Below are 12,397 nucleotides of genomic sequence, written 5' to 3'. Positions count from 1 at the left end.
CGTCATCAAAATTCAACGTCGAAACGTAGCGTGAATTCAAGATTGAAAACAAATACGCTATTTGAAATGGCATCAGACGACATTTGAAATGGCGCCTGGTGTATTAACCGTTAGATCGCCAATAATACTATGAATCAAACAGTGTATATGATCCTGATGTTTGAGTCTTCTTAAAATATTTCCTAGACGCCATTTCAAACGGCGTCTAATGTTTTTTTGGGACGCCAACCCTAATGGCATTCCAATGTTGATTCCATCCTACGTTAAACCAAACTGAAAACAACTCATTTAATTCAATATTTTAGGGACACATAAACGACACTTTTAGGGGAGAAAGTTGAATTTTACTCCCTCATTTAGGGCTGCACAAGACCCGCGCATCATATCCAAACCCGCCCGTACCCGCTAAACATGTGGGTTTTTAATCCGAACCCGCCCGTTGTGGGTGCGGGGTTGGTTATGAAAATAAAAACCCGTTGTCTATGGGTGCGAGGTTGGTTTTAGCTAATACCCGTCCAAACCCGTCCAAAAAACCCGCTAAATATACACCATTGATTAAACTAATCCTAACCGTTCGTTATCAAAACCCTAGTGGTACTAGTAGATTGTAGATAAGATAGATAACCCTCTTTCCCTAGTGGTACTAGTCTCTTCGACTTTTCCTCTCTGTTAGGTGCTTCCTCAGTTCTTCACTTCTTCTTCTTCCTCATTGTCCATACATGGAAGATCATCATGAATTAAAGACATAGTATGAATCATTTCAACAGCACAAGCAGATGGCATCGCGGTCAATTCATCCCCTACAAATAATTCACATGCATCAATACAAAGAACAGGACGAACCCGTTTCCCGCCAGCGAGAACATAGTATCTCATAGCTTCATGAATCTTAATTGGTTCTTTAACAGTAATTGACTTTTCTAGGGCTTCCTTAACAGAATTACCTTTCTGATACATATAAATTTTAAAATTGAAGGGTATTGTCGTTTCCTCAATTGGTTTATCTTCATTTTCAATTTCTTCCTTGAGTCTATCTTCTTTAGATAGATGTACAACGGAGATTGCAGTAGAAGTATATGGATAACAAGAAATATCTAATCTTTTTGCTTTTGTAAGAGAAAATACAGGATTATGCGGGTTTAAACCCAAACTCGCCCAACCGGTAGCGGGCGGGTAACAATACCCACCCGTTGTTTGTGGGTGCGGGGTTGGTTATAAAAATAAAAACCCGCAGTCTGTGGGTGCGAGGTTGGTTTTAGATAATACCCGCCCAAACCCTCCCATGTGCAGCCCTACCTCATTAGACTCGGCCTTACAACTGGTCATATTTTTCTTTTTAAACTCACTCCGACTCTTATAGGTTTCAAGTCTAAAGTATTGTATATCCCATTCGTTTATAAACAATATCCTCCAGATCTCACTCTCATTTACCATTTGATTTTCATTGTTCATAATCGTCTATTTACCTAAACGGCTAAACCCTCACTAACCAAATAAAAACTTCATCTTATCATTGTAAATCCTATTTTCTTTAGCTTCCAAGGACCAAAATCAAACCAAATGAAGAAGCCTATTTCAATTTTTCACTGCGAAACCACTCTCTGATCTTCAAAATCAAACCCCATTTCTCATTTAAACTGTAGAACAAAGAAACTGTGATTCAATTTACGCTCTCTCTTCTGCTATTTCTATTACTTTCCTTCTCTCTGAGCAAAGGGTTTTTCATGATGGGGAGGTTTAATATTCTACCAAAAGATATTGTGTTAGAAATTTTAATTCTCTTACCAAAAAAATGTATTCTACGCTGCAAATCAGTCTGTAAGCTATGAAGTGAAGTTGTTCATCATCCATTATTCGGTCAGATCCACTTGAATCGTCTTGATTCTACTGATGATTATGATAAGTTGAGTTTCATTTTCTATTGTTATGAAGAAGGGCTTAATGAATTTTATTGTACTGAGTATGATGAGAATTGTAATGAGACACCCTTTAATAGAAATACAAGGATGGATTTAAAACCTTTACTTAAGCGTAGTATTTATTCATTTGATGGATCATGTAATGGATTAATGTGCTTCAATGAATCCTTTGAAGAAGATGATGTTTATATATGTAATCCTGCTACCAGAGAATATATTGTCCTTCCAAAATTTGAAGGGAAAGACATGTTAGACTTGTTAACTGGCTTTGGTTACATTCCGTCAACGAATCAGTACAAGGTTGTTAGAATCCATAACACCGAAAGAGACCCAAATGTAGGAATTATTCAGGTATACACTCTAGGTAGCGGTATTGGATGGAGAAATGCAGGAACGATAGACATAAAATGTGTTCCACGGTGTACTGGTGCTTTTGCAAATGGAGCTCTTCATTGGGTGGCCTTCGATGGAACCATTATTGTTTTCCATTTAGCTGATGAAAAGTGTAGTGAACTTCATTCGCCACCCCGCTTGATAGGAACTCATTGTCGATATGTAGGGGTTTTAGGTGGTTTTCTAAGTGTTACTTATTATCGTTATCCACGTGGTGTTGATATATGGTTATTGAAGAAGAATGAAGATAATGCTGACCTGAGCTGGAGTAAAGAGTTTAGTTTTGACAGTTACATACCGCAGCCATTTGGGATTATCAAGAGTGGTAGGCTTCTATGCTATGAGCAGCACAAAATTTATTGTTACGATCTGGAAACATCATCTGTCAAAATGGATGTGAGTTTTGGAAAGTTTATTAGTGAAGCAATCCCTCACAAGAATACTTTATTTTCATTAAAGGTATTAGAAGAAACTGATGCAAAAACAATGGAATCCATTGTGAAAAAGTGGGGGTACAACAACCACACCCAATATTTCGCTTAGAAATTTGTATGGACAAACTCCAATATATTTTCTAGACAATCAACTAGACAGTCAGACTCAATCTAGATAAAAAGTATATCAAAGAGTTTATATCTCAATCTCTCGATTTGATATATACTCAAGCAAATAGAAATCTGCGAGTCTTTATCAAATACTAGAGAGATAACTTGGATGGTACCAAAGACCAATATCCAAGTGTCAATCAATTTAAATCAACAACCAAAAGGTCGGATATTCTAATTGATTGAACAACGCACAACCTGTGATATTTCAATTATATAACAATATATAATGCGGAAAAGAAATAACACAGACACCAGAATTTTGTTAAAAAGGAAACCGCAAATGCAGAAAAACCCCGGGACCTAGTCCAGATTGAACACACACTGTATTAATCCGCTACAGACACTAGCCTACTCCAAACTAACTTCGGTCTAGACTGTAGTTGAACCCCAATCAATCTCATACTGATCCAAGGTACAGTTATGCTCCTACGTCTCTGATCCCACCATGATGCTACGTACTTGATTCCCTTAGCTGATCTCACCCACAACTAAGAGTTGCTACGACCCAAAGTCGAAGACTTTAATAAACAAATCTATATCACACGGAAAAGTCTACGGTAATAGATGAATCCGTCTCCCACGACCTACGAGTTTTTTTTCCGTCTTTTGATAAATCAAGGTGAACAGGAACCAATTGATAAACCAGACTTATATTCCCGAAGAACAGCCTAGTATTGTCAATTGATGAGTGCCAAATATTGTATATATTTATCCCTTTTTGTTGGCATTTAACTCATCTTTTGTGCAGTAATTCTACATTTTATCCCATATTATGTATTTTCATTGTTTTCAAGAATAAATATTTTTCTTACTTAATTTTGCATTTTTAGGTAATAAATAAAGTCTGGATAACTTGCGGAGAGGAAAAGAGCTGAAGAGTGGTGAAAAGCCGGAAGAAATTACGCAAGGAAGCCGCAAAGAATGGAGCGCACGTACAAAAAGCTAGGAATGGGCTCAAGAAGGAAGAATTGTTCTTGAAGAAGATATGGGCTTGGCATACCCAAGGCCCAAAACCCTTACCCAAACCCATTTTCTATATCCATACCCGCCTCCATTCTAAACCGTTAGATCGGATCCATCTCATCATCCAATGGTCGATCCTTCGTAGAGCATCAAAATCTGAAGTCTCTGCAAAACACCATAATACCTAAATTCCAAGCCTTCAGATTAGATCACATTTAGATCCTACGGTCGATTCTTTGCCTGCGCATCAAATAGCGATACTTCTGCTAAACACTACAGCACCTAACCTCGATCTTCGCCGTTAACTTCGTTGTATCAAGACATCCGACGGTCGCTACCAGACTCTTCAGGGGTAGCCATCCGATTCACCTACAGCTTAGCATCCAGTGACTCAGATTCGCCAACATATAAATCCGCTACACCCGACCAACACTCTAGTACCTAATGCCTATACCTTAACCAAACATACCCTCCATCATTCCCATCGACTTCTTCTCCCCCATTCCTCTGCAGAAACACCCATTCCACCACCATCACCTCCACCTGCTACTTCCATCATCCATCGCTCCTGTCACCACCATTTCTACCACCAACTCCACCATCTCCATCATTACCCGACACGACCCATCCCCCTAATTCGAAGTGCTTTAACCTCTCTCACCAACTGACCTAGGTGAGGGTTGATAAAACACCTCAAATTAGGGAGCAATTGTAGCGATTGGGGAAGGAGAAGAACCGAGAGAGGCAGAGAAGACATGGGGCGACGTCAATTCAAAGTTTTGGTGAGTAAATTTCGGAAATTGAAAACCCTAATTTCAATTCTAGGGTTTCGGAAAAATTGGGTATTTGGTGATATAAATAGGGGGTGATGTAGAGCGGAGAGAGGGTGTTCTTGGGCTAGCCAAGATTCCCCCAAATTTGGGTTAGTGTATGTTTAATTTTAATTTTCAATTTCAACTTCAAATCAATTTAAATCTTTAGGGTTATGTTTAATTTGTTCTCAATTCTGTTATTTTGTGCTGTTTAATTCTTGTTGTTATATTTCTGTTTAATATTTGCTGTTTTTATAATTCCATGACCTGTTTAATTTCTGAATACCATGTCCTGTTACTTGATGTTTAATGCTTACTGTTCCTATTCTTCTTATGTTTTGCTCACTGTAATTCCTGTTCTTGTTCTGTTTAAGTGTCCAGTTTAGTGCTCTGTTTAGGGTTCATGTTTAGCTTAATATTGTTCATTGTTCCTGTTTGTCCCCTGTTAATGATAATCCTGTTAGTGTTAATTCTGTTTAATGTTAATGTTAGTTTAAATGCTCAAATGTTAAGTTTGTTCATTGTGAAGTGATGGAATGTTAGGCTAGAAGCCTTGAAGCATTGGATTGATTGAGCAGTGGGGAGAAACTAGTGCTCACTAGTGACTGTGAGCAAACTGGTTCTCTTCCCACTCTAGTTGTATGCCTAGGCTCTCTTGTTTTGTCAACTGTTAGCTTCTCAAATGTTAGGATTAGTTTATTGTTGTGTGTCAATGCTAGGTTAGAGCCTTAGAGCATTGAGTTGATTGAGCAGTGGGGAGAAACTAGTGCTCACTAGTGACTGTGAGCAAGCTGGTTCTCTTCCCACTCTAGATGAATGCCTAAAGCCATTGCCTTGGCTTTGCTTTTTTTTTTTCCTTCCTTTTTTTTTACTTCACTGTCTTCTTCACACCCCTGCCCTTGGCTTAGGCCTTGGTTCCATTGTTCTTGTTTAGTTTCATTGCACTGTCACTTTTCCTCATTCATTTACTGCCACTGTTTTACTTTCACTTGTCCTTCATTTTGTTTGCTATTTTCTCCTGCTACTTCAACTTCTCCTGCTGCTGCTCCATCTTGCTTCTCTTGCCCTGTGCTACAGCCACTGCTGCTGCTGCAACTGAGCTTGGCTCACGGCTCAAGGCCCAGCTCATCATTAGGTTACCAAGCCCAGTTCTCAGTCATTACAAAGGCCCAGGTCACTTTTAAAGTAAAAGCCTGATTCAATCAAAGCCTGAACTCAATTAAAGGCCCAGTCCAATTCAGGTTTAAGGCAAAAGCCTAATTCAGTCCACCAAAGGCCCAGTTCACTGTCAAGGGTACTCAAAGCCCATTGACATTCAAATCCCAGTGCACTTCAAAGGCCAAGCCTAGTGCACTTCAAGACCAACTGAGCCCAAGCTCAGTTCACTTCATTATCAAACAAGCCTATAATCCAAAGGTACCCTAAGCCCAAAGCCCAAAAGGCTTCATAGTTAACCAACAACAACTTAGAAGCCCAAAATAGCTAAACACTACAAAACACACCCAGTCTCTGTGGATCGACCCGTACTTGCACGAGCTACAACTGACGACCGTGCACTTGCGGTATTACTGTAGGCCCGTTTCATTTCGCCTCAATTTTATACGCTTTCCCGGGCCCACCAAGTTTTTGGCGCCGCTGCCGGGGATTGGTGCTGTGTTTTTCTTGTAGTTTTATTAGCTATTTTTGCATTCCACTGCATAGCATTTGCATCTGCATCTGCTTCACTTCATTTTCTGTTGGACCTGCTGTTCTGAACCTGTTTTTCCTCTGCTGGGACGCCACCAAGGAAAAGAACCAAAGCCCAACTGGGTTTTTGCAACAATATCAGATCAGCTGGGCTGTGCTTAAAAGGTAACCCATTTAAGAGAACCCGAATTGTGGGCTTCCAATTTTTTAATTGTGGGCTTGTAATATTAAAGCCAATTTTTGGGCTTCTTATTTTCTGTTGGGTTGTAATTAATTTTTGTGGGCTTGTTTGTTTAATTTGTGGGCTTGTATTTAATTTTTGTGAGCTTGTTTAATTTGGACTTGTATTTTGTATTCTGGGTTTTTAAACCCAGCTGAGCTTGTAACCGATCACGCTAGGTTAACTCGTTAGTGGGCCGAGTACCCAAATTCTAGGCCGAGATTTTGGACTCAGTTTCACCAAACGTTTTCAAACCAGCTGAGCCAAAGCAAACACAAAACCAACAGTGGGCTTGCTCCCATTCAAAAACCAAATTTTATTTTCTTTTAAAAAAAAAAAAAAAAAAAAAAAAATTCTCCTTATTTCAAAACCAAAATTCTCCCATAAAAATCAAAAAGTTTTCCAAATCTTTCCCTAAAAACCAAAATTTTACTTGCTCCCATTTTTACAACCAAATTTTTTCCTCTTTATCCCATTAAAACCAAACTTGCTCCCAAAATTTTAAAAAAACCAAAAAAAATGTCTCCCGACAAAACCAAATTTTTCCCAAAAAGTCCAATCCCATTAAAAACCAAAATTTGCTTGTAGATAATGTGTTAGTTAAATTTCCTTTTGTATATATTTTGTGCTCATCCATTGTGACTCCGAATATGTTGGAGTTTTGCCTTGGATAACGGAGTTTTAATTCTGCTTTCGCCGAAATCGGGTATTCTCTCTCCTTTTACTCTACTCAGCATGTCCCTTTCCATATGTTGCATTTTAATTCTTTCCATATTTTCAAACATTGAGGACAATGTTTAGTTTAGTTTGGGGGTATAGAGTAGATACCATGATAATATGCTATAATTGAAAAAGAACTCCTTCTTTTTGAAAAAAATTAAAAAATCAAAATAAAAAAATTAAAAAAATTAAAAAAATCATAAAAAAGGAGCTCATTTACCTTAAAATGTTGACTCTTGTGCAAATATGTAATTTTTAGGAGTCTTAGTCTAGATATTTAGGCACCCTGATTCTAGCACAATTCACATAGTGATAAGAAATTTGCACGCGCACGATCTACCAATACATGTATGGCCTCGATCTTCAAGGTGTTTGATAGGAAGTTACGATTGCCAATCACTTTAGAATACTGAACGAAACTTGACTAGCTTGTTCTTTGGTTGGTTGGGATAGAAGGTGGAGGTTACATTAAGAAAGACAACCATCGAATTTAACTGGGTGCATCAAAAAGGGCTACCTCTTGCAAAGTGTCATGTAATCTTTTGTTTCCTTTTGTATATGTATCAAAAGTGTTTCTTTGTTCAAAAAAAAAAAAAAAACGATGTATATATTCAGAAAAAAAAATTTATCATAAAAAAAAAAAAAAAAAATCAAGTATTTATCAATTCCATCCTCTCTTGTTCCAAAAATAAAAGAGAGTAGTCAATGTAAATAAGAGTCATGTAAATAGTCATTTTGTTTTTTTCATTGTAATAAGCAAGGAGGGTGTATGCCATTGATGTACAACGCGAGTAATTGTGAAATACCTCCAACTCATTCACAATTCTCGTAAAGTCCGGACAGCTAGCTAGATTTCGACCTTGGTTCTTAGCCTGAGAAACTATCTCTTGGTGATTAGTAGTCATAACATCCGATCTTTCTTTACACATGTGTAGATACACTTTACACTCTTATCACATGTCTTTTTTTGTTATCAGTGCTAGGATTGTGCCTTCGATAGCTAGATTGACATCTCCATTTTGCTGTGAGCTTAACTGACTTGCACATGTCACATTTGATGGAATCTGAGCTTATATTTTGACCTAGAACTTTGTAGGTACGTTCTAAGCAAACCTTCACGAGACTTCAACTCGTCCACTAGGGACACTTAGTGGTTTAAAAGGCTTAGTGCATACGCTAAATGCATTCGAGAGACCAGCGACAGTGGTATAGTTAGGATTTCCTTAGTTTTGTTTTACTTGAGGACAAGTAAAATTCAGGTTTGGGGGTATTTGATGAGTGCCAAATATTGTATATATTTATTCCTTTTTGTTGGCATTTAACTCATCTTTTGTGCAGTAATTCTACATTTTATCCCATATTCTGTATTTTCATTGTTTTCAAGAATAAATATTTTTCTTACTTAATTTTGCAGTTTTAGGTAATAAATAAAGTCTGGATAACTTGCGGAGCGGAAAAGAGCTGAAGAGTGGTGAAAAGCCGGAAGAAATTACGCAAGGAAGCCGCAAAGAATGGAGCGCACGTCCAAAAAGCTAGGAATGGGCTCAAGAAGGAAGAATTGTTCTTGAAGAAGATATGGGCTTGGCATACCCAAGGCCCAAAACCCTTACCCAAACCCATTTTCTATATCCATACCCGCCTCCATTCTAAACCGTTAGATCGGATCCATCTCATCATCCAATGGTCGATCCTTCGTAGAGCATCAAAATCTGAAGTCTCTGCAAAACACCATAGTACCTAAATTCCAAGCCTTCAGATTAGATCACATTTAGATCCTACGGTCGCTTCTTTTCCACTAGTACAAATCTTCACATTGGCCACACTTAATCACCGTGTCCATAGGCTTTTGGTCATGGATTTTTTTCACTCCAAAAATGTGGCATCAGGTGCCGAGACAAAAAGGTATCCCTATGGCTACATAAACTTTGAGTGGCTATAAAATATAATTTACCATGGCCATAACTCTAAAACCGTGTCTATATGGTACTCAATATTTTTTTTGTAGTTAAGCATTTTCACTATCACCATGGCCATAGGATCCTTATAGACACACAGTTTAATTATATGTGGCTAAAGTTTACCTTAAAGTCACGTGAATTTTATTATAGCCGTGGCCTTTGTCATCAATTGGACACGCAAAATTCATTTTATCATGGCCAATTCATGAGTTGCAGTCACACTAATTTTTCTCATCCATGGCCATCTCTATCATTTGGACACACGGAAAATAATTTAACATGGCTAATACATGATTTGTAGTCACGCTTAATCTATGGTACCATGGCCATCTATATTTTTGGACACATGATAAACATTTTACACGACCGATTAATAAGTTATGGCTACTAAACATTTGTACCACCGTGGCTAAATTTTTTCGAAAGACACATCAAGTGTTTTGAATGTAGCCATTGTTTACCTTTTGGACACATCAAGTGTTTTCAATGTAGCTATTGTTCACCTTTTGGACACATCAAGTGTTTTCAATGTGGCTATTTTTCACCTTTTGGACACATAGGATACCACAAACCATGGCGATAACCTTTATAAAATGACATAAAACGTATTTAACGTGGCAAATATTAGCTTTTAGTCACTCGAAAAAATTGCAATTTTTATCGCTTAATTTATCTTCAGGGACCTATTGGCCCCCTCTTTTATCATTTGTAGCAAATTCACCTAAATAACCATCCATAAAAAATTAATCAAGACTATAATTAGAATTGAACCAGTTATCGAATCTTAAGATTTTATATAAACAAGAGTAAACTCTGATAGTAACACCATTATTGGTTCTGCTACATCTATTACAATTGCTTTTAAAAATTCGGTAAACTGCTATACAAAGACCCAAGTTTGTTTATTATCTTAAGTTAATTAAGTCTCAACATACATAATTTGCGGCATACCTTTACGCTTTTTCAGCCTCTTTCTCACTCTTTCCAGCTCTCATACGCTTTATTATCTGTAGGAAGTTCATGTCTACAAACTGGGCATGTGTTATGTTTTTCCTGTTGCCATTACATAAAAGTAGATTTTAGATTCTGGTAAACCACCTAAGTAAAAAATTTACAAAAAGTAATAATTCCCTAAAAGTATCAAGTACCTCTCACCTTCCCTGGATATTCGACACCCTGAATCCTCTGATGCAATCGTCTGGAGAGAAATTACAATTTACAAGATGATGTATGTGAATATAGAATAGCAGGCTTATTTTTTTATATAGAGGAGGACGTGTTTTAGTTAATTCTCAAGGTCAAACTATTGTTTTAGTTAATCCTCAAGGTCAAATATTACATAAGTATTGTGAGTTTGCATTTCTTATACCAATTAAGAACGAGGAAAAGAATTCTTACTCTTGATTCCAGATTCGTCAGGACTCAGATCAGGTTGCCTCCTTTGCTCTATCCATCTCGGCCTCTTGCACTGCCATTAAAGAATAAATTTTCAGACACCAGTTCCAGATAACAACACATCTAACCCAAGAAGCAAGACTATTCAAAAACATGAACAGCACGCAGACCTTTCCCAGGTGTGGCAACCTCAATAAATTCTCTTGGTAACAATTCAACAGGTTCAGGAACATAGTCAGATTCCTAATATGAAATGAAAAAGAAAATAAAAATCAGCACCCGAGGTCATAAGCATAATGATAACTTTTGTGAATCGCGCATACAAGTCAAAATATGACAAGTGGCTCAGAGATTTAGACAAAGATGTAATGGCCGAAGTATGTGTTCAACTGAACACAAAATACAGTAACATACACAATATGTAGGACATTTATACATGGTGAACACCGAATAATAGTTGAAGACGTTACCCTAACACCCAGTTTCGTAAGCCCAGAAAATGCGATACTAAATATAAAATAAAAAAAAGCAGCATCAACAGAAAGACATTCTCATTGGGATCACAAACAGGCAAGAGCTCTAACAGCAATTCATCTCATTTTTCAGATACACACAAGCAAGTTGGATTAAGTTATACCTTTTTTACTTAGTGAAATGAACTTCCATGATCACATTCTTGAGCACCAGCAACATCATATATGTGAGTTTAATATGGTGACACTATTCAGAACATATTTCCAAGAAAATATATGTTGCAAGCGATTGAACAAAATCAACTCCACTAGGAGTAACAAGTCAGAAACAATGTTCTGATAGTACACCACCTCCTTACAGACCTAGAATAGTCATCTTTCTTCCTACGGGATTTCTAGCAGTGTTAGTGTGAGCAGAAACGACAGACCTTGATGAGTTTTACTTGAAATCATCTGTGAAGCTTTGATTTTTTTTTAAGGAAGTGAAGCTTCGATGAACAACCTTACATGGTGATCCACAACCCTATAAGCCATGTCAACATCATCTCTCTAGCGTTTACAGAATACGGTCGACCTCACAAAAAAAAGCATGATCAGAAAATACAATAAATATCAAACATTGACTTAATGTTCACCATAAGACTGGTCTAATTTTGTGACATCATATCGAATAATTGGACACTATAAATCTGCTAGTCAGGTCAACCCTGGAGATAAGGCAGTGCTAGGCTCCAAATCCTTTAGCATGTACTAGAAATATATAGATGAACATCACAAATCTATTAGTCATGGTAACCCTGGAAATAAGGCAGTGCGAGGCTCCAAATTATCTGGTATATACTAGTCAAGCTGTCAAACATTGAAACAGGACATACACATAAAAAGAATCTGGACATTATGTAGCGAGGGAGACACAAGCAAGATTTCATCCTTACTAAGAATTATAAAATACTGAAGGAGATATAAGTTGAGCCCTATTAAGAGAAAAACAAACCTGCAGGCTGTCCCAATGGTACACTCTCTTGTTGGTACAAGCTGTAGAATTACAAGTTCATCCCTATATTCCCACTTCTCCGTCTAATCAACAGATTTCTCGGCAATAGAAAAACTCATCCCATGGGAAAGTTCTGACCGCAGGTTACGCAGATAATACCATTGTGCTCATCCCCACCTTCCTCGAGACCCTCTTTGTCTCCATTGAAGGCTTTGGCTTGAATTACTTGACCAGAGAATGGAAGGCTAACTCACTG

General features: G+C 37.6%; 1 protein-coding gene and 1 long non-coding RNA gene across 2 annotated transcripts; one reads left to right on the top strand and one right to left on the bottom strand.

Annotated features, from left to right (window-relative positions):
* Positions 1–2,006: 2,006 nt before the first annotated feature.
* On the top strand, positions 2,007–10,349 carry LOC113272125 (F-box protein At3g07870-like). Its single transcript, XM_026522028.1, has 2 exons — positions 2,007–2,771; positions 10,293–10,349. Exons 1-2 carry the CDS (start codon positions 2,007–2,009, stop codon positions 10,347–10,349), a joined length of 822 nt encoding a protein of 273 aa, XP_026377813.1.
* A 77-nt stretch (positions 10,350–10,426) lies between these two features.
* Positions 10,427–12,227, bottom strand: LOC113274505. Its single transcript, XR_003323030.1, has 4 exons — positions 12,142–12,227; positions 10,845–10,917; positions 10,678–10,747; positions 10,427–10,477 (listed from the first exon to the last, which is right to left on the bottom strand). It is a non-coding gene; the product is annotated as an uncharacterized LOC113274505 (long non-coding RNA).
* Positions 12,228–12,397: the final 170 nt, after the last annotated feature.

Source organism: Papaver somniferum, chromosome 4 (genome assembly GCF_003573695.1).
Source record: "Papaver somniferum cultivar HN1 chromosome 4, ASM357369v1, whole genome shotgun sequence".
Lineage (NCBI taxonomy): Eukaryota > Viridiplantae > Streptophyta > Magnoliopsida > Ranunculales > Papaveraceae > Papaver > Papaver somniferum.
This window is presented reverse-complemented; position numbering and strand designations above follow the sequence as displayed.